Here is a 24,115-nt window from a genome sequence, read left to right on the forward strand (position 1 = left end):
GCTTCCACATTTTTGGGTATATTTTCAGTAGTGCCCCACTCTACTGGTACCTCCCACAATACGTGAGAATTAATGGGAGTACAATTCAAGATGAGATTTGGGGGGGCGACTCACAGACAAATCATATCAACCAGTATTATCAGCAGTAACCTTATTGGAAAATTGGTTTAGCAGAAAAAAAATATAATGGCATGCCAGATCAATGTCTTTTGTTTTTCTGTCACGTTGCTGGCCGAGACCATGAAAAGTTGTTCCAGACCTTATGTAAACTATGTGCTCCTCACAAATTTGTTTATCTTCGTGAAGTTTAGTGCAGTGTTCATTGTTAAACCAACACTGTTAGCATTAACGCCCTGTACATTAGTTTTACTGATAGACAATAATAGATAGAGCAAACACGGATGATATTTGGTACCAAACATCATTAAAATCTCACTTAAGGTGAGTTTTCAGTAGATTTTCTAATAGATGAAGCCATCTATTCCTGGAATTTATGAAGAAATTGGGCTTATTGACATTTCCATCACTTGCTTGATTTCCAGGGTTTTAAGAAAGGCTGTGGAATTAGGATAATTGGGTCTGAGAAGTTATTCTTGTTCTTTTGTTAAAGGTGTTTGACAGTGATGTGTTCGCAAATGATTAACAATCATTTATCTGACAGTGAATTAAAACCCCTGATTCATAGTTTTCTTTCTCACGTCCAAGGAGCACATATTTTGACTATAGCTGATATTAAGCTACCAATGTGATAGTACCAATTGTCTCCCAAAACCTTTGAACATTTTACAGTTGGCCCTTGAGAGTGGGTGTTAACTGGACCCAGCACATCACTTTGTCAATTCCTGTTGATGTATCAAAGCAATATAATTTAGTAGAAAAAGTTCTGGATTTGGAATTGGGAAATCTAGACACTTACCTTATCTTTACACCAGTCTTTTAAAATTTGTTGACCAAGAACTATTCTATTTCCTTTAGCCTTCCCAGTATCAACCACATTTCCTGGTACCTGAGATATTCACAAGAAGATGGTAGAAAGATAACACAGATCTAATCTTGTTATTTTACATTTGGCATGAAAAATATTTCATGGTAATTTTACTTGCATATTAATAAAGTAATGCAGTAATATAGTTAAATATTCTTTTAAATTTACCTCAACATATTTATTGTAATTACATTTATTTGCATATTTAGGAAGGTAAAATTTAATAAGTGGTTTATAGACATTTTGAACATTAACACGTGATTAAGTGTTGTTCTGCCCTTCATGGTGTTGATCTATGGACTGATTCTTTTCTCTTTCTATAGGTCTACATCATGCATTCTCAAGAGTTTCTTGGATCTTATTATTTTTATGTATTAGACACAGGTACATAAAACATATATATTTGGCTATAAAATTTGATGATGAGGAGTGATTAGAAAAAAATATTTTAAAAGGCTATGTACAGGAGCAATAAGAAAAAATAAAGGTTGAAGAACAGTGGTCTTGATCAATGCTGTCTAATACAACTTTCTGTTATGATGGGTATATTCTGTTGTGTGCTTTGTAGTTCTTTGTCCATTGACCAGTTGAAATGGTTAGTCTGATGAAATAACTGAATTTTAAATTCAATTTGCTTTTAATTAAATTTAAGTATCTATATGTGTGCTGAACAATTGTAGTATTGGGCAGCACAGTTCTAAATTATAGTGAAAACGATCATATTTAATGGGGTAAGGTCAATTATAAAACAAATCATTTAAGCAATCAGTTAACACTTGTTACCATCTACATTCTTTTTTCTTATAGTAAAATATTTGATACCAGGGGCTTTATGATTCTATACCCTATGGATTTACCTTTAGTTCAAAAAGAACAATGAGGGTTCTGTGTTATCCACAACAAACTAATCATAAATTTAAGGGCAATCCATTAGCTTGGAAGTCCTGTGCCATCTTTCCCTAGGAAATTGAAAACGTGGATATGAAGGAATCTAAAATATTCTCTTCCCATCACTTGGCTTGTTAGCTGGGAATCAACACATTAATTCAAATGTAAAGAAGAAGAAATTCTCAAATCCTGTCTTTTATTGTTAATTTTCATATAATCCTCTATTAGAATTGCAGAACACTCAGAAATCATAGACCACAAGTTACATTTTTATTATTTCACTTTTTATGGGTTAATTTTATTGCACATGTTCCAAGTTGGGACATCAATTATCTTTACTTACCACATTCCTAGATAATAATAACAGTGAGTGACCATTTTAAACATCATGACAATTAGTCTTATAGCAATAATATGTAAAGTAGATATTATGACTGCTTTATGGATTTGTTGTAGCGAAATTAAGGTCACATGAACTAATAAGTAGCAAAAGCCAAGTTCTTAATCAGGTTTACTTGACTCCATATTTGAGCTCATAACCACAACTATATAGTGTTACACATCACATGAGTAAAATTAAAGTGCCCTACTTAGAATGATCTTACATGTACACATATGTCCATATGCATATGCTGTAGTCTGAATGTCCCCCAAAATTCATGTGTTAAAACTTAATCTCCATTGTGGTGATTTGGGGGGAAGTGATTAAATCATGAGGGCTCTGCCCTCATGAATGAGTTAGTGCCTTATGAAAGGGCTGGAAGGTAGGCCTTTCTTATTTGCCCTTCCATCCCTTCTATTATGTGAGAACACAGAGTTCTTCCCCTCTCTAGGATGCAGCAACAAGGCATCATCTTGAAAATACAGAGCAGCATTTACCAGGCACCAAATCTGTCAGCACCTTGATCTTGGGCTTTATAACCTCCAGAATTGGGAGAAATAAATTTACTTTATGTAATAATCAACTAGGCTTAAGATACCATTATAGCAGTACAAACAGACTAAGACATTATATATTAGGAGAAAAAAAGGGAAAACTTGCTTCATAGTCTAAGCTTTTAAGCATATTAAATACAACTCTATATGTTAAAAATTATTTTGAATCAGTGTCTTACTGCTATACAGAAATAAAATGTATTAGAGTCACAGTACACAAAATCTGAAAGACCATGTAATGAAATTTGGGGTATTTTTGTTATAGTAAATTTTTAATAAAAATTATTATGTATCTGGTTGGATCTATAAAAATTACCTGTGGAATTGATAATTATCTAATGACTAATGAAATTTATGTATCCAATCTAGCTTTTCAAAATGAAGTAATGGATTTTCATTGTATTTATAGTGAACTGCTCAAGCAAAAATTAATTCAATATGAATGCATTGGATCAATGCAGCAGAAATAAGGCCAGATATCAAAAGTATAGCAAAATGTTTTTAATTACAAGATGTTAATCATCAAGAATAATGACAGAATTTGTGTTATGAATAGAATATATAATTGGTAAGAGTTGAGAAGTAGGTAAAATTAAGCCTGCACCTTAAATTCTATATGTCACATATTTTTCTAAACTGTTTCTTAATATTGAACTCTCAGTACAGATTACAATTTATCATGGAGCTGCAGCTCCTCCTAGTTGCTTAGGGTTCATTTTAAAATGCAAAAAAATGTATCATAGGTGTTGAGTTAACACTAACCAAGTCAAGCATTAAACAAAAATGTTGTAAGTTGAGCATAAGGAAACAAAGTGAATGAATTTCAGTTCTACAAATCCACAGGAAGTTTATTTTTAATTAATCCACATAAAAATTATGGAAAGATAACATCTACTAATTCTGATAGCATTTATTTAATAAAATAAAATCACATAAGTAGTAATTTGATATACATTATCAAATAATAGCTCTGTGTGTGTGTGCGTGTGTGTGTGTGTAGAGAAACAGAAAGAGAGGAAGACTCACTATATTATAGCCATATTGTTACATATCATTTAGTCTAACAAAACATTTAATTTCCAAATGAAAATATTTAATGACAGAAATTTCAATCAGATTGGCAAGCCTGCAAATGCCGTGTGTACTGTTTTACTCTCATTTAACCAGCATCCTTAGGCAAAAGAATATATAGAGAACCCAGATATCACTTGAAATGCTAGCCTTATAAACTTCTGGTCCTGAGTCTTCAGACACTAGGAATTAATGTAAAAAGCATTGCACATCAGCATTAAGTTTGGCAAAATATATCTTATTTTCTTGATCTGATAAGTCAGTTCTCAATCTTTGGGCTCATCAATTTAATTTTATTCCAATAAGAAATTGGATAAGATAGGGGAACCTATTATATCATCAGCTTGCTCAGAATTTCTTTTGACTGGAACCATTTCAGAAGAGTTAAAAACACCATGTCTTTATGTTTTCTCCTCTTTTTCAACAATTGATTTAACAGTGACGTGGGAATCACTTAACTCATGGTGTCAAAAAGACAGGATCCAAACTGTCATATTCTGAGAAAGCCACAAAAAGGTATTCTCAGATTTATGGTCTCAGAGGACACATTAGCTCAGAGGCTTTCTTTCCTGCAAAATAAAACCCATGAAATATGTTAAAAACACTACCAGCCTAAACAAGAAAGGGAATACTTCAGTTTGAATGTTATAGTCAAAAAAAAAAACAAAAACAAAAACAAACAAACAAAAAAAACCCTGCTAGGTTAAGTCTTAGTGCAGTTATTGATACAAGTAAATAGATTACTAAATAAAAAAGATCACTAGTATTATGGGTGAAAATTTAATTATTTTCATATTTCTGAAATAGTACAAGGTAAAGTAATATTTTTTTGGAAAATGACATGAGTTGCAGACAAAAATTTAAGTGATATATAGATGGATAAAATGAAACAACAGTGCTTAATATAAAGTTCTGTATTTGATTTTTATGTTTCTAAAAATATAATTTAAATTATATCAATATTCAGTCATTTCATGTGAATTTAAGTAAAGTATAAGATAATTCTGTATGACAGAATTGACAATTAGCTATTTGAATTTTAAGCTATAGAATTATTTATTCATTCAGAAATTGTAGTGTTTTGTACATGTGTTTGGCACAAAGATAAAGTCCTTGCCTTCAGGGAGTGCCCACATTAGTGAAAGAATTGAACAGAAAAAATAAAAATGAGAGAGCAAAAGTGAGAAAGAGAAAGAATGTGGAGGAGAGGGGAGTGAAAGAGATAAATTGTTTTTAAAAATTAAAGAAAGTCTGTCAGATGCAAGGCTAGACATAATAAATCCCAAACATGCATAAATGTCTTTAAATTGCTCTCTAAAAGTCAAAGTCTATTGGAACAGATTCAGAGCCAAATCCCAAACTATGCTATATTTATGAAACACATATAAAACTAAATGGCACAGGAACACTAAAAATAAAAGACTAAGCAATAATATATTAATATATTTGAACAAAAGAAGCAGAAATAGTAACATTACTGTAAGAATCAGTGTGATTCTTTTAAAACAAATTGGTTATATATAAAGGACACAAAAATATTCATTGTTTTTTCTTTTTAAAAAGTTCATGTAAATGCAGGGGATATCAGTGCAGTTCTATTATTGCATACATTGCATAGTGGTGAAGTCTGTACTTTTAGTGTAGTCATCATTTGAATAGTGTACATTGTTCTCATTGCATAATTTCTTATCCCTCACTCTCCTCCCACTCTCCCACCCTTCCTAGTCTTCAATGTCTATTCTTTTTCAGATAGTTTGCTGTTTGCATATAGAAATGCTACTGATTTTTTTAAGTTGATTTTGTATCCTGCAGCAGTGTACTAAACTCATATGTTGGTTCCAAAAGTTTTTTTGGTGGACTCATATATATATATATATATATATATATATATATATATATATATGACAATTCGACTTACTCTTTTTTCATTTTGATACTTTCTATTTCTTTCTCTTACCAAATTGCTCTGACTAGAACTGTCAGTACTATTTTGAATAGGAGTGGTGAAAGTGGACATCCTCATCTTGTTTCAGTTCTTAGGGGAAAGGATTTCAATTTTCCCCCCTTTCATATGTTGTTAACTATGGCTTTGTCATATATGGCCTTTATTTTGCTGAAGTGTGTTTCTTCTATGCCTAGCTTATTGAGGATTTTTATTATGAAGAGATGTCAAATATCATTAAGTGCTTTTTAAGCATCTAGAGTCTCACACATTAAAATATAATTTTCTCATTAAAAACCATACATGGGGCCGGGCGCGGTGGCTCAAGCCTGTAATCCCAGCACTTTGGGAGGCCGAGACGGGCGGATCACCAGGTCAGAAGATCGAGACCATCCTGGCTAACACAGTGAAACCCTGTCTCTACTAAAAAACACAAAAAACTAGCCGGGCGAGGTGGCGGGCGCCTGTAGTCCCAGCTACTTGGGAGGCTGAGGCAGGAGAATGGCGTAAACCCGGGAGGCGGAGCTTGCAGTGAGCTGAGATCCGGCCACTGCACTCCAGCCTGGGCGACAGAGCGAGACTCCGTCTCAAAATAAATAAATAAATAAATAAATAAATAAATAAATAAATAAATACCATACATGTGCAAGATAGAAAAATGGAAATTGCAGAAAAACAAAAAAAGTAAAGATTACAAAATGCCTACCACAAAAAGTGAACAATAACAATTGTATAGTGCTATAACATGTTAAAGATGGATTTATTATTAGTTTTATGCAGTTCATAGGATTTGATCACATGAATTCTTATTTAGTAACAGTGTGTTCTGGAAATCCCCCATGCCATTCATTAAATTTCCACAGCATTTTTATAATAATGGCCAAACTTTTCATCAAGAGGATATACTATAATTAATGAGTCTCTAGTTTATACATTTATATATTTTCCAATTTCTCACTTTTTTTAAACCACTGAAATAATCATCTTTTTAAGCACATTTCTAAAGTGAAATTTCACAGAAATCTGTGAAATTTTTATTATATTTGTCTTTTATCATATTTGAAGAGATTATTTACAGCATTTCCCTAAATTGCTCTCTAAATTATGACATTTTCTACATTTTGACAAGTTTTTACAAATTTTAGACCAATCGAGATTGTAAGCATGTGCTCATTTGACTACATGGTCATCACTACTGGATATTGCTATTTTTAATAGAAATTTTTAATGATTTTTTAATTAAAATATTGTAAAAATTATGCTTCACTGTTTTAATATGCATGTTACTGCCTGCTAGTGAGGTAAACACTAGTGAGCTAAAATACTCATTTGAAATGAAAATTTTGCCTAGAAGAAATATTTCCCTGCATAAATTGTCTACAGAGATAACCCCCAAAAATATATGTGTGTGTATGTATAAAGATCTTCATTATTTATATTGGTGAAATGTTGAAATAAATGACCATTATTTTGATAATAGTTAAATAGATTATTGTATACATTCTTCATGGAAGAATACATTGCCATATATTTATAGTGTATGTACATACATAAAATAAATCATAATATTTATGATACATATTCCTCATAGAAAAATGTATATATTTTGCAATAATTGAAATGGTATGACTGAAGACCATGTCACCAAATGAAAAAAAAAATGACACGTTATAATTAAGTATTTATATTTTACATTGAGAAAGTGCCAACGTATGTATGTATGTATGGAGGCATATGGAAAAAATTAAAACATAAAATATTACAATTATGAGATTTGAGAGGTTATTTTTGTTTGCTTTTATTTTCTCAACTTAAAACATTTTAATATATTTTTACAATAAAAATGGAGGAAGGGGAGGCATTTGACCATTAGCCCAAAAGAAGTAGAGATGTCTTTTATACATCACTTATTTTTATTGCTATTATCATCATCATAATTTAGGTCTTACCGATTCACAGCTGAACTGATAATACTCCCACATTACTTCACTCATTGTCTCTAGCCTTGGCACATAGTTTTCAATGTTGTTTCATTCTATTTTTATAGAATAAAATTTAAATTTGTTATAATATATACACAATTGATTCAAATGTTTAGCAGTGAATACTCTCATAATTGACTCTCTGTGTCAAAACCCAGATCTATTAACCCAGTTAACAATAGCTTGATCTTCAAGAGGTTGTATATTATCCTGTGGCCATCTTTGCTATGTAAAATAAGGACACAACTGGTATCTAAGTCTGGTGCCATGCTTTCATCACCAGTGCTTATCTAGTACATAAGATTCAGTGAGTGTTGATAATAAAATAATTTTATTGTCATCTTGTAATTAAAATCTTGCCCCAAGTTTTTTTTTTCTCAGCCACATTATGCTAATTAGTGACTGTATTATTCTATAACATTGTGAGGAATTGTCTGCTACACACACATGCAGACACACACTACATACTTTCTCCTGTAATTTCAACAGCTCCCTCAACAACAACCTCTATTGCCTTTCTCCATCCCTATTATGCACATGTTTCTAGTTCTCTAATACTCTGCTCAACCCCAAATTAATACTTAGGAATGTACCTATCCAGTGGTGTGATGGGGAAAGCTAATAGTGCTCATGAGAGCTGAATATTAATTTTTATAAACTTTGTGAGTTTGTAGACATAATTTTGGGACATTGAAATAAAAAAATATGGGAGTACTGCATCAGGGAATTAAACTATGTTATAAATACGCACTTGCTTCCTGATTTTTTTTCTTCCAGGAGCCAGTTAAACATTTACTAGTACGAAACTATAACTTTACATCTTTAAACTTCTTTGACTTCTGCATAACACACATTGGGCTACTCATTTTAAATCAGAAGATGTTACTTCAAAACTTATTTTCGCTATTATTTGATATTGGACTGTCTCTCAGTAGTACAACCGTCAGTTTGCCTTATCTATTTCCTGTGGTTAACATCAAGTTAAGAGGTTGGTTTTTGCATAAATCAAATTAGCAACTAAGAATTGTGTTTGTTAATCAAAACACACAGTATAGAAAGTCCTGTAATTATCACTTAACATTTTATTTCAACTGGTCTTTAAAATTAAACATTATAGAAATTTATTATTTTTAAAATGACACTCTAGAAACAATATTCTTTTATCAAACTATGAATTAGGTGCAGCTTATAAGCCATTGTCTATACCTTTGAATAAGTAAAATGTTATGCTATTGATTTAAGGATTAAAGCAAGCACCTCCAATAAGATGTTTTCTTAATTTTGGAAAATTAAATCTCAAATTAACTAGGTCATTGGATATTTTTAATCATGAATTTTTACTTCTCTGACAAAATTAACTTAGTCTTTAAAGTGTGCTTCCTACTTAAGTAAATTATGGAATTAGTCATATGGAGAAGAGTTGAAATTATATTAATTTCAAAATTTTCCATTTTTCATGCAGCTCTGAATTAAAAATAAGATCGACTAGAAATGAATTTACTATGAAGTTAATATGTTTAAAGTGTAACCTCTTTACATAGAAGGGATTGTTCTAACATATCGTGCCTTATTTTATATTTGTAATCCTGAGTGTTTTTTAAATTAAAGAATACTTCCAAAATTGTATAAGTTTCAGATCGCTTCTTGGTTCTAATAAAGACCATTTATTTTCTGCTCTGAGTGTTCTGGCTCACAGCTTGGTCTCAGTGACTGCTAGGTCTGCTTTGTTTTCTCAAAGGGTTTTTCTTGAATGTGTTCGATTGACTCATTGAACCTAAATCAATCTTTATGTCAGAATGTGGCTGTGCCTAACCTGGAGGGGATAAACAAAATCCTTAAATTTCATCAAGACCCTGGTTTGGAACCCAGTCAAATGAAGAATTAAAATTAGAGTTTTTCGTTGATCTCCGGTTACTTGGTAGAGTTGTCAGAAATAAGAGAAACATACATTGTAAAATGTCCCAAATTTTGTTCAAAGCCCCAGGATTCTGTAAAAGTGATTCCATTTGTTATCTTCTAATAACATAATTTTAGGCCATTCAATGTTACTTTTTTTTTTTAATTATAAAAGAAAGATTTCAGTGCTTATGATGTATTCTCCTTAGGTAGAAGTATAATTTTAACAAATAATGGCAATTAAAGGCTATTTCATTTCTAATTGTTATAAAATACAAAAAATTACAAGCTACTTTGATTCAAAAAATTTAAACATGAGCTCACTGATATGAGAAACATTTTTATTGTTATATTCATCTTCAGAGGTAATAATAAAATTATGTAATGATTGTTTTGACCTATGTATAACCTCATGTTCCTATGCCTCACTTGATGACTCATACAGTCTGGATAGTCGCAGAAGAAATGTTGGGGCTGCTAAGAAGGGTGAGCAACAGCAACATCCAATGGCTAGTTACAGAACATTTCAATATTTTTACACTAGTCATGCCGGTATATCCCACTGATTATTAGCCTTCTTTATATGAAGCAAAATTGTCCTAAAATTCACATTTTAAGCATGATTAAAATGTTTTTCTAGCTACACACAGGTTACCTACAACCAAATATTTTTATGAAATCATTATTCATTTAAAGAATCGTTTTGATGGCAAGCTGATTTTTAATCTTATTCAGTGTAGTCCTACTGAAATACTTTACCATGTAACGATTCTGATGTACATATAAGTGAAATGGTATTGTGGTATTGAAGTATAACAAATAAGGTATGCATACTCAGAAATAGAGTTATATGCATCAATGTTTATATGTAATAAGCCATAAAATTAATCCTAATGATCTCAATTCTCATTCTTATGAGTTGGAATGGGGAATGTGGCAGGGTCTACTGTTGGGGCTCAATGATGCACATAAGAATATTTAAGGCACTCATTCAGACAAGCTTAGAGCAATTGTCTCTAAATAGTGTCCTTTGAAATATTTTGATTGCAATAACTTTGTGTAGACACATTTAATCCTCACATTAGCCCTATGAGATAGAAATCATTATAGTATATATGGTTAATAAGACTTCATTTGTAGCTTCGTGAGATACAATGGATATCCAAAAACGCTACACACATTTAATATATGCATCTCGACTAATTTTGACATATGTATATATCCATGATACTATTACCAAAATCAAGATAATAAACATATTCATCACCTTCTAAAATTTTCTTTTCTTTGAGACGGAGTCTTGCTCTGTCGCCCAGGCTGGAGTGCAGTGGCCGGATCTCAGCTCACTGCAAGCTCCGCCTCCTGGGTTTACACCATTCTCTCGCCTCAGCCTCCCGAGTAGCTGGGACTACAGGCGCCCGCCACCTCGCCCCGCTAATTTTTTGTAGCTTTTTTTTTTTTTTTTTTTTTTTTTTTTTAGTAGAGATGGGGTTTCACCGTGTTAGCCAGGATGGTCTCGATCTCCTGACCTTGTGATCCGCCCGTCTCGGCCTCCCAAAGTGCTGGGATTGGCCGGGCGCGGTGGCTCAAGCCTGTAATCCCACCTTCTAAAATTTTCTAATATTCTTTGTGTGTGTGTGTGTGTGTGTGTGTGTTTGTGGTAAGAACATTTAACATGCAACCTATCCTAATATTCTAAAGTAAACAATACTATATTGGTAACTATAGGTACTATACTTAATAGCTTATCTCTAGAAATTATTCATCTTGCATAAATGAAATGTTATGCCCATTGAACAACTACCCATTTTCTCCCACTCCCACACTCTAGAAACCACCATTCTATTCTGTGTCTATACATTTGATGACTAGATACCTCATACAAATAGAATCATGCAGAGTTTATTTTAATCATAACAGAACCTAGGAACTAAACAGTACTTTAAATAATGAGCTATTTTCTGCATTATATTAGCAAGGGTTAGAATCATTTGTTTGAAGTAAAATTTCCTGATTGTATTAGTATTTATGTTAGTTGATAAATTATAGCCATGTACATGCATATGAATATGTGAAGTTCATAAGTTTTGATAATATTTTAACATGTTAATCAGAGTTAATACACAGGGTCCTCAAGTAATAAGTAATTATTCATTAGAACAGAAGTCATACTCATCTATAAACTGTTACTTCTATTGTCTAATGTCTTTCATTTTTAATCAGTCCTCATATGCCTGTTTGTACTTAGATATATTCTGCATATCTTCACCTTGAACAACTTCTCACTTTCCAAAGCTCTCAACATAGTTGCCTAATTAAACACGTGCCTCATTTCACATAGCTCTCTTGACTCACTCATTTAGAGTGATCTAAAAACAATGAGTAACTAATATTAATCAGAATATTGTTTTTGCTTGTCTTAGCAATTTTGTGAAGGATATTTTGAATGTCTTCTTTAAAAGTTTTTTATAATGACATAGTAATTGTTTTTATGACTTTTACAGTAAACTGTGAAGTCTTGTAACATCTGGCCACATTCCTGTGGTAACAAAGTCTAGGAGAGAAGACATCATTTAATTGTGAATTGCTCCTGTTCTTTTCATAAATGATGTAGGAAAGTATAAGGAGAAATAAGATTTAAATGAACATCATTATCATCATCATTTTTATCATCAAATATTTATTGATACTTGTCCTTTTTCAAACCTTTAAGGACTACCGTAATGAATTTTAAAAGCCTCTGTCCAAACCTGGGATATTTATAGACAGGAAAATAAAGCGTGAGTAAAAGTTCCTTGGAGAGCTTTTGAAAACAGATATAATATTCTAATAAATTCTTTCCAAACAATGGGAATATTAGCAAATGATTGTCAATCAAATGCCAAATCTGTGCTGGTTTAATCCAGTGCTTGATATATACTGCCAATATATTTATTAATGATATACGTTTTCCTAGTAACTACTTCATACACTTTCAATATTTTTTTAAGTTTTTTGAAAAAAATATTTTAAAAGTGTTCCTATGGAAAAGATTAATTTCCAGGGAACTTTTTCATAGGTTAGGCTTCCTAAGAAAGAGACTGAAATTTACATGTAGGTGGGTTATCAGTGACTACTTTCAACAGTAATGCCTGTGAGGGTAAAGAGAAGTAGGACTGGGAAAGCAAGATGGTGAGCTAAGTTGTAGTTATAACAGAAGCCTCAGTTGACCCCTCCAGGAATTATGAAATGGGGATGGCCCCTTCATAGTTGATCCATACTGAGTCGCCTTCACTCATTGCACAGCAGAGGGGAGGCCTAAACTTGGGCAAGGCAGACCCCTTTGGCCCTGTGATGTTCAATTCCTGGGGGAAAATTTCACTCTGAATTTGGTAGGAAACTCCTCTACCTGTGGAGGTTCTGCTGCTACTGTTCTGAATGGGGACGTGGAATGCTCATTACTTTATCTACTATAGTCAACCCTTTGTGCTGCTCAGATCTGCCTACTTTCTAAAATAAGTACACCTAATCTCGAAACAGATACCCAAAATTCTAATTTGCCTCTTCCTGGGTAAATGGACAAGATCACTTTCAGGGATTACTGGGAAGAACTCCAGTTTCTTTCACCAAAGTTGACCTTGGTACTAAGCTTCTGATACTTCTCTTTCTCCTCTCCTGTGCAAATTATATTACCCTCATCTTTGGATAGAAAATATGCTGGCCTACTGGATTACCCGATGAATTAATCTAGAAACTCATGCCTGAGAGTTGATCTCCTAGTAAGGCTGTGACTTTTTTGTTTGTTCATGAATGACAATGAAGACTCTGCTCAGTAGATCACCTTAATGCCACATATTTTTATCCTTGTCCCTACTTTATAACAGCATCCTACTTCCCCCTTCCACATTATCAGCAGCACTTACCCTTGTATCTTAGTCCATTGGAGCTTCTATCACAAAATCCCATAGGCTGAGTAACTTATAAATAACAGAAATTTATTTCTTATAGGTCTAGAGGCTGAGAAGTCCAAGATCGAGGTGGCAACAGATTTGGTGTCCAGTGAAGGTCATTTTCTGGTACATAGATTGTACCTTCTAGCCATGTTCTCACATGGGGGAAGTTTCCTCGGGCCTATTCTATAAGGGCACTAATTCCATTGATGAGGCCTGTGCCCTTATGACCTAATCACTTTAGGGATGAGGATTTCAACATGTGAATTTGGAGGGATCACAAACATTTCAGTCCCTATCATAATAAGAAACTTCTTTCCTTGACTGATAGTTTCTTAGCACAAAGAGCCTATAACAACCATACATTTCAAAAAGGAATTCTAGTGGTATTCTCTAGCACAAGGATCTCTCCCCTGGTAATCAGTGCCTCTAGTTTAGTGGAGCCTATATTTTCAGGAATGCAAAGCACAAATTTCTCAATTGTTCACAAAGAAGGATGTCACATGATCCACTCACTTTTACCCCCTGTTTCCCAATTCCATATATTATATCTGTTGGGAACAAAGCATCATATAATGATTATTGATGTAGAGTGCATACTGCATTCTGTAAGATGGTATTCCATCCCCAAAATCTCTCATCTCCAAACTGGCATCTCAGTTACACCTAGTAGTTTTTGGTTGATGTGCTACATCATAAAACCAACAGATCCATTGTTATCTGATTGCTACCATGTTTTGCTGTAAAGTAGCTTCCTTGGTCCAATGAGATTTTATGAGAGCTCTCATATTGATGGATCAACATTACATAAGCCCTTGAGTAGTAATGCTGGCCAAACACCTATTGGCAGAAGAAATAAGAAAGGCTGACCATTAAGTATGTAGTGGCTGTGCTCTCTGTTCCTGGAAGATTGGATATCTGAGGGAAGCCACTCAAGCTACTCTGTTCATGCCTGTTGTACCACTATTGTGGTGGTTGATGCCAGAGAAGGACAGATGTTGAGTTCTGGCTGAGTTCTTTCTGTATGGTTATTTAATGCCTCTTCTTCATTAACATGCATTGCAGAGAACTTCACACTTCATACCCACTCCTATTAGTCCAGTATATGCCTCTTTCTCATATTTCCCTGACCCAGATGGTCTCATATTTTACCTTCCAGTCCAGCCATGTCATTTGCCACTACCTAAAACTCCATGCGTATTCTTATCTTGGGCTATTTCCACCCGAAGATTATGACCACGTCATGTGACTGAAGATCTGCCCATCAGAAGGATTTCCCTTTTGCTTTATCTTCTTAGGCAACCTCTTAATAAGGCTTTAAGGAAGCAGCAGTCTGTTTCCAGTTTATACCCATATGCCAAGTCAACCCGTCCATAAACCAAGCTCAGACTTTTTATTTTTCCTTCAGATGGCCACCAGGGAGGCCCATACAGAAATAGTATGAACTTAGGATGAGTTTCTTTTGTGACAGAAGTACATAACTTAAGAGTGCAACTATCTGTGATCTCTGGCATATTCATACACAATTCCTGATGTTCTACCTACTGTAGGTTGCTACTGGCCTTGCCAAATGCGTTGGAAGTCCTGTACTCATGGATACTTGATGTCTCATGGTCAGATGTTTCATCTTAACCACTTACCCAGACTTATGCCAGAAACAATTTCTGAATTTCAGGATAATTCTCTGCTACATATGTCTTAGTTTTGGTCTAGAGTCTCGGTCTATGATTCTTCCTCTGGCACTACTATAAAGAGTATGCATCATATTTTCCACTACATATATCTTTAATACCATAGACTAGGCTTCTAAGATATATGGGCCAAACAGCAAAATAGCTTGTACACTGTCTGAAACTGCTACAGAGTTCCATTAATTAGTAAAATTCATGTCCATTATCTCTTTAAATATTTATCCTATTATACTATCTCTCCCTTTTACTTTAGGGATTCCAGTTGCAAGTCAGTTAGAACCTTCAATATTATTCTACATCTCTTAGAAGCTCTTTTCTGTTTTCTTAATCTTTTCACCTCCAACGGTTTCCTTTTGCTTAATTTATACTTCCTTATCTTCAAGTTCATTGGTTCTTTCCTATGTCCAGTCCACTGATAAGCTCATTAAATTAATTCTTCATCTTGTAACTATTATTTTCCCAGCATTTAAATTTGAATATTTTTATAGTTTCCATCTCTTTTGATATTCCTCATTGATTCAGTCATCTGTCCACCTTTTATGATATATTTTAACATATCAATCATTTTTTAAATAGATATTTTAAATTCCTTCTCTGATCATTTTAATCTCTCTGTCAACTTTATCCTTATTCTATCCACTTTTTGTTGTTTCTGGATTTTTTTGTACATCTCATAATTTTTGATTGACATACCTTTAAACACTAAGGTTGCATGTTTGCTTAGTTTATTTCTCATAGAATAGCATTTGCTGGACTGCCTATCTGGAAATCTTTTATATGACAGTTAAAATTGTTTGTTTTTAATTTAAATATTGTTCATAATAAGAAACCTTTACAAAACTCTCATTTTGCTTTTGGAGCTCTTATGATATTTTTTAATTTTGTAATTCAAAAAGTTTAGAAATATGAATTTGAATTTTTAAAGTCATTGATTCTTAAGTCCATAAATTATGCAATTATCATATGCCTGTATTAACTTGATTATGTCCTTTGTAAATATCATGCCGTTATGTAAATTTTAGTCATTTTCAAAATGTTATCACAATTTGAATGTATTCAGTAGTAGTTAAGCAGACTATTTTGATCATTTACTACATGAAAAGTTTTGTATTTGGCATTTTCATGAAGTAAAAATAAATAGGTATGATCCCTGGCTCAAATAACTAGTAATGAAGTTTTGAAGATAAGACAATCATTCAAATAAATAAACTCCAAGGAGACTCTGATAAATGATATTAGCTGATATGCATTGGGAGACATCGAAAGGAATATTTCAAATTAACTAGAATTTTGTAGGACCTCAAATAAAAAAACAGATTGCAAACAGAGATGTGGAAATGACACTTCAGGCAGAACTATCAGGAGCTAACACGGATATGAGAAAATATAGAGAATGTTTAATTTTAAGCCAGTTTGATAAAAAAAGCAGCGGTCCTTAGCTATGATTTACCATCATCTAGAGAGATTTTTAAAAATATAGCTTTTCAGTCCTGTTTCTCAGCGATTCAGATTTGAGATTTTGTATTTTTAAAAACTCCACAGTTGATTGTATTATTCAATCAGGTTTATAAACCAGGAGATGAGAGTAGTTGATAATATCAGTCAGAGCAGCGACAAGTAAGGAAAGATTGGAACAGAGAATTTGGTTTTAGGCGAGGGAGACTACATTTATTTCTGGGGGCAATGGAGAGTTCATAAAGGATGTTTCAAGGTTCTCATATGTGAAATGAAAAAAATTAAGAATCAGGACAGTGATTTTGAAAAACTTATCTGAATATGTAACGCTGACCAATGGGAAGAAGTTGGGTAAAAAGGGAATGAAGAGAAAGTAAGAAAAAAAAAAAAAACACAGTCTGAAAAAAGACAACTGATTGACATATATATATGTATATATGTGTATAATCATATATATGAATATATATATAATTTCTATTATAATATTGTTGATGCATGAAAATATTTTGCTGATCAAACCTGTCAGTTTATGAACTTAAATGGCTTGATTCCAAAAGGATTGTGTAATTTCCAATGTGAAAATATTCACTCTGGAGGCAATGTTGAGACGGACTAGTAAAGAGGATTTTCACATAAGTGGGATCATAGAAAAAACCTCAAATATCACAGGTAACCTTCCACTCTGCTTAAAAAAAGAATTGCCTGCTTTATGAATGAAATCAAAAACTTTAAAACCACAAACTGAAAATTATTTCAAACATAGACTATTGTTGTAGCTCCAAAGCAGGCAGGCGGGTAGGTGGAAAGAACAATATGTTAGACATAACAAAATAAAAAAAAGAAAAAAAATGTATCATGGCTCTTTTGTCAAATGTAATGAAATCATTAGATTTTGTGAAAATCATCTGCTATGCTGTGATGGAGGTGACAGTGATGAATGCCAGGTCAAGGGAACTATGCAAGGAGTCTAGAACTATGACTAACACATAAATATGCATTAGATAAATTAATGACTAGTAAGAAATACCTGGTATATGAAGCAATGTAGGCAAAAAACTGAGACTGACACTTCAGCCAAGGCTTTGATCATGTCTAATAAATACTATTTTTTTAGATGTGCTATGTCAAAGCATTGTTATCCTATGAAGATAAACAATTTTGTTGTAATAATAATCAGGTAGCATATGTATTGTTTTATATATATATATGCATAATTATGAACATCTCGCTACTATGCTACAGTAGAGATATTTTTATTCATAGTTTACAGATGAATAACTTAGAGTTTGGATAGGTTGGTAATTATTTGTGGGAGATCATTGTGAACCAAATTCCAAGACCCTCCACAACTGTGTGTCTTTTTTCACACATGAACATATCTTTGTTTGAAGGTGGGAAAAAGCAGGGGTCCCATTAAATATTTCCCGTTGGCTGCACACTCTTTTTGTTATGCGCCTCAGAGGCATCACCATCACCTCATTGGATTCTGACTCTCACTTTTGAAAGGACTAACAGTTTCCCCAGATTCTCAAGAACTGCTTTGTTCGTGGTTGAGAAGAGGCTGGGATTTCTGAGAAAATAACAGAAATCTGTAAAACAAAATACAAAAGCATGCACACATAAACCCATACACACATATATGACAAGGATTTATTTTTTAACAAATATTTGACTGTATGCAGTTTGAATGAGACAGACAAAATCTATGCCTCTATGAAGCTAAGCTTGTCATGGAGAAAGACAGACAAAATGAAAAATAATATGAATAAATCTTATGGAATGCTAGAAGGAGATTACTTGTTATAGGAGGAAAACATAAAACGGGATAATAGCGATTGTGGATTAAGACAAAAATGAATTTTGTATCGTGTGGTTGAATAGTCCTCATTGAGATAGTGACATTTGAGTAAAAACCTGAAGAAGATGTAGATTGTGAAATATTTGGAAGAGATTTCTTGGGAAGGGAATAAAAGTGCAAAGGTCTTATAAGAACAGCATGCCTAAAACTTTTGAGAAAACATAAGGAGATCAATGTAAGTAAAGTGGACTAGTCAAGGGTGAGATTAAAATAAGATGAAGTTAGAAAGGTAAAGAGGACTTTGATATGTATGAATCTGAAGGACTATAATGTTAAAAATGAGAATGGTTTATAGAGACCAAAATGTTCACGTTGGCTAGTTATTCCATTCTTATCCTCTTTGGAGGCTACTTAGAAAGTCAAATTATAACCACAATTTTAATTAATGAATAAAACATTAGGAACAAAAGATCCTAATATAATCTTGATGATGCTATCTCTAGCTAAATTGAGACATGTTTGCCTTTTATGGAGAGAACATTTCAACAACAGAGTGGAGTGTCTTTTGTCAAATCTCCTCATCTCCCAACATTGCTGGATGCATCCTGTCCCAAACTCTTTTAACACTTTCTGTCTCTGCCCCCACACTTTTGTTATAGATTGACCATCTATCTTTTTTTAACTGAAAATTTCAGCACTGACTCTGCCAACACTCTACATAGTGATACAGAGACTTTTCACTTATCTTCCTAATTGGAATGGTGGTGTCTTTGGAACTGCCCAAATCACTAATTAAATGTAATGTGGTTGTGATATTTTTATCAAGAACCTGAAAGTAATAAAATGTTAAACATGTATCAGACCTTGGCTAGGTTGTTTTTGGTGCATGCCTATACTCTATCATCCCAATAAACCTATGATGTACCAATAAGTAACTCATTTACAAGTGGGAAACTTGATTGATTATGCTTGTACTAAATTTTATTGTTACAAATATCTGCCCTTTCCTGGGGGAGAAACATTCTTTCCCATTCCATTTCTGTTGGACTTAGTCGTATAACTTGATTTGTAGGTGAAAGACTTAAGAGTCACCTATATTTTATGTCATATGACCAAGCCCAACATGAAAGAGAAGTATCTTTTTTCCTCTTAAACACAGATGTCAATGTCCCAGATAGAGCATGATTCATTAACATTGGTCTCAACGTGAAGTTAATGTAAAGAGGATCGGTAACTCACTCTAATAATGGAGAGTGAGTGGGAAATAAAACTGTGTTATGAACCTCTGAAATTAGTGTGTCTGGCACATAGTAAGATCCCCACGTCAGCTATTTTCATTGTCTTCTTCATCATAAGAAGCTTATTACTTATCTCTTTTTACAACTAGGTATTATGTATTGGCTACAAGAACCATGTTTTCCAAATGGTATCTACGGTATTACTCAGCATAGCAACTTATGCACATAACAGAGTAGCTGCAGGGTAGGTAATTTAAAGTAATGATCAGAAGCACAAGTCACAGGAAACATGATTTAAATTCTTGTTTGCTGTTATGGCTTGTGTGGCCTGGAAGTTTTACTTACACTCTGAATACTCACCAGTGAGTTAAGGTTAATGAGATCTGCTTATTGGTTTGATGAGCATTTGCTAAGATAATGTGCAGGAAGCCTTAAGGGCAGGGCACACCAATAAGTGCTCAATCAATGCTAGTTTTTATTAGTAGACGCTTGCTAGTAATGGATATAATGGGCAAATAAATTATTCTAACAATTCTACAATGGTTCTGTGCTCTTTCCAGATATTTCAAACATACGAAACACAATCTTGCTTTCTATTAAGCTCTGCTTATGTTATTATCTAGATGTTTTCTATCTGTAAATTGTTGCCTCCCTAACAACGTTTTTGGGTTAACAGGAAGTTTATTTTTTGGTTTGGTACCTCTAGCTGAGCATAGAGGTGGTTCCTGGTAGGTCCTTAAAAATATTCGCTACTTGGCCTTTGAAAATCCCAGGTATTTAGTCAAACTTAGATTTCATTTAGAAATCTCAGAGAGCCCATTAATGGATTCACTAAAGCCAAATTTAGAAAACTTCAAACTCGGCCGGGCGCGGTGGCTCAAGCCTGTAATCCCAGCACTTTGGGAGGCCGAGACGGGCGGATCACGAGGTCAGGAGATCGAGACCATCCTGGCTAACACAGTGAAACCCCATCTCTACTAAAAAAAAAAAAAATGCAAAAAACTAGCCGGGCAAGGTGGCGGGTGCCTGTAGTCCCAGCTACTTGGGAGGCTGAGGCAGGAGAATGGAGTAAACCTGGGAGGCAGAGCTTGCAGTAAGCTGAGATCCAGCCACTGCACTCCAGCCTGGGCGACAGAGCGAGACTCCGTCTCAACAACAAAAGAAAAAAAAAAAGAAAAGAAAAGAAAACTTCAAACTTATTCTTAATTCTTGTAGGTAATAAATGTTTGACTCTCAAACACCATTACAAAAAAAAATTATAAATTAGTATTCACAGTGACAACTTGATATAATTCATTACTTCACTAATATTCTCAACAAACATTACAATAAAAACAATCTCTTCAGTATATTAAGCTTGTGCTTTGTTTTTGTCATTCACATTAAATTAGTAATCTGGATGTTCACAGACCTAATATATTCAACCTTGGAAAATGCTTTATTTTGCTACCAAATATCAAGTTATCATTATAGCGAGAAGTCTTTGTTTCTTGGGGATGTTTACCATAATGAACAAACTTGTGAGTTTTGTATTTAAATGGTTCCATGTTTTGCCTTGTCTGTTCCCACACAGGCATCAATTGTGAAATAAATCTAGATGAATGCCTATCAGAGCCCTGTCTCCATGATGGAGTTTGTATTGATGGTATCAATCATTATACCTGTGAGTGCAAGAGTGGGTTTTTTGGAACACACTGTGAAACAAATGCAAATGATTGCCTTTCAAATCCTTGTCTACATGGAAGGTAGCTATTTTTATTTTTTTTGATTATTAGCTTTATGAAAGTATATTTAACACAATATTTAAGGCTTATTGTCAAGGGAAAGTTGATAAAGATAATTTTAATTATGCTGTTTCATAAAACAAGAGCTAAGTACATTTAATATGACAGATGTTGCCAGTTTTAGCTAATGCAATGTACTGATACATTATCTCTGCCCTTCTTTTATTTCTGTTCATTAGCATAAATTAATTTTCTATAAATGTGGATTAATTAGACTTTAATATACTTAAAGGTAACTGCTCATGTTAATAGAGCTAGCAGGTAAGATGATGAGACATTCTATCATTTGCTCTATGGAGAGAGAATACCATACACTTGGTGTTTAAAATGTTCCTAAATAAACTGGTTCTTTCATCCCTATGTGTATGAAAAGTATTTTATGACTCTATGAATCTGTGTAATAACTCCTCTGATCATGGATAAAATATTGGTTAATACACATCTAGAGTGAAGGTATTTCTAGGAGATGCAGGTGGCAAAGAAGAATATATCACAGATGAACCATGTTGCTTGCTTCTGCGTTACTTTTCTTTTCTAATCCTGCCACCTACTTTGTAAGCAGGGAAGGGAGAAAGAAGGTTGGCAGCTCATTGCAATGCAGCCTGGCCATAGCTAACTTCAGTTTCTCACATAAGCCCTAGACATACTTTTCATCTTTTAAAACTGTTCGTTCTTTTCATTGCCATGGGGAAAATGGCAAAAATGAAAATTGATCCACTTTTTCAGTCCAGTCACCTTCAAGGATAAGAAACCCAGGAATAAACTCTGCTTTGTATTGCTCATGGGAGTGCTTTTTTCACCTGAACTAGGAAAGAAAAGTTTAAATGGTGAAACTCCCTTGAAGTTATGCTTTAACATCTACTTATTTGAAAATTTAATTCTAATTCTGTGTTTCAGGTGCACAGAACTTAGTAATGAATATCCATGTTCATGTGATGCAGATGGGACTAGCATACAATGTAAGAACAAAATTAATGTAAGTCTTATAATTTTATTAAAGTTATATGACAAAAAATTTTAATTTAAAAGAAAAATCAAATTGCTTGCTGTAGGTTTCGAAGTCATTTCTTTCACAGTTGTTGATGATTTTACGTTCTCTCATCTTTCCTCTGTGTAATTCTTTGGCTGCTCCAAACAAAACTACAAATCATGGCTTTTTTTTTTTCCCACCTTTTCCTTCTTTGTCTTTTGTTGTTACAAAATTCCACAATTCCCCTCCCTCCCACCGACTGCCCCACCAAACTAAATCCTAGAAGTATCCATTATCAACAATTGCTCAGATGGCTTAAATTTTACCATCTGCCTCCTCCTCTCTGGTCTTAGGAGACAGAGGTATCTGTGGATATGTAGGAATGACATAGGATTCAATTAATTTAGATATCACAAGGAGAATATAAATACTGGATGTATATATCAAGAAGTGGGCAACACCTTTATTATTCTCAAGATATGTCTTTCAATCTTCAGGAGTCGCATGTGGTGTGATTGACATATGGTATTTTATATGGGATGCCTCATTTGTTGAGAAATGTTGGTTGACTGAAGATTGTGACCGTTCTTGGTAGATGAGAATCTTGTGAGCCTTTTGGAATCCTCAGGAGTTCTTCCAAATCATTTTTGATTGACAATAACATAGTAAAGGGAGGAAGCATACAAACTAAAAGCTTTTGTCATTGTGAAACCATGGGTATTTTATTACACTCTTTGTGTCTCTCTCCCTAGTCAGTAAAGCATAGCTATACTAGTTCTGACATCACAGGGTCATGTGTGAGAATGCTCATGAAACACGGTAGCTATTCAGTAAGTGGCCCTTTCAGAGACGGGTGATGGAGTAGTTAAATGAGAAACAGGATTGAAACTCTGTGTTGCTACTTACCTACTGTGTGTTCTCAAATTACATTTATTTTAAAATTATGTTTTGACTATTCAATAAAGTAATCACAGTAACTACCTCAGGTTATTGCAAGAATTAAATGAGGTAATGCATGTAAAACAATTAGCACATTTTCTGACACAGTTTTAAAAAGCATAATTATCTGTTGATATTGTGTTTATTTTGTTCTGGATTGTGAAAGCCATTCTTGATGTGGAAAAGGAAATGTAATAAATCAATTCCCTGGTAGAGAATGAATGAACCATACGTCCTGTTTGCATTACCACGAATATTGCCTGAAGTAATCACTAACACCATATTTCTTGATAGTACAAATATCATATTCTTTGTTTTGAATTAAAATATCAGTAAATAGACATTGTTGACATATGTATGTATGTATGCATATACCATATGCATACATACATGCATACATATACCATATGCATACGTACATATACAGCCAATATTATGAGAGCAATTGTTAAAATTCTACTTAAGTGCTTCTAGATTTTTTCCTAATATTGTTATTTTAGCATAAGAGCAAATTCATTATACTCAATGATATTTTTGTCTTAGAAGTATATATTAGAAATATTCCATTAAAATGCAAAGAGTCCTGCTTCATTCTTTTTAATAGCTATAAA

At 33.4% G+C, this 24,115-nt stretch overlaps 1 protein-coding gene across 2 annotated transcripts in view; it reads left to right on the forward strand.

Annotated features, from left to right (window-relative positions):
• Positions 1 to 24,115, forward strand: part of EYS (eyes shut homolog) — a 1,930,870-nt gene that overhangs the window by 723,212 nt on the left and 1,183,543 nt on the right. For both annotated transcript variants that reach the window (XM_030928557.1, XM_030928558.1), the window contains exons 17-18: positions 21,385 to 21,556; positions 22,493 to 22,571. In XM_030928557.1, coding sequence (XP_030784417.1) covers positions 21,385 to 21,556; positions 22,493 to 22,571 — 251 coding nt within the window. The remainder of the gene's footprint in view (positions 1 to 21,384; positions 21,557 to 22,492; positions 22,572 to 24,115) is intronic.

Source organism: Rhinopithecus roxellana, chromosome 4 (assembly GCF_007565055.1).
Source record: "Rhinopithecus roxellana isolate Shanxi Qingling chromosome 4, ASM756505v1, whole genome shotgun sequence".
In the NCBI taxonomy this organism is placed as follows: domain Eukaryota; kingdom Metazoa; phylum Chordata; class Mammalia; order Primates; family Cercopithecidae; genus Rhinopithecus; species Rhinopithecus roxellana.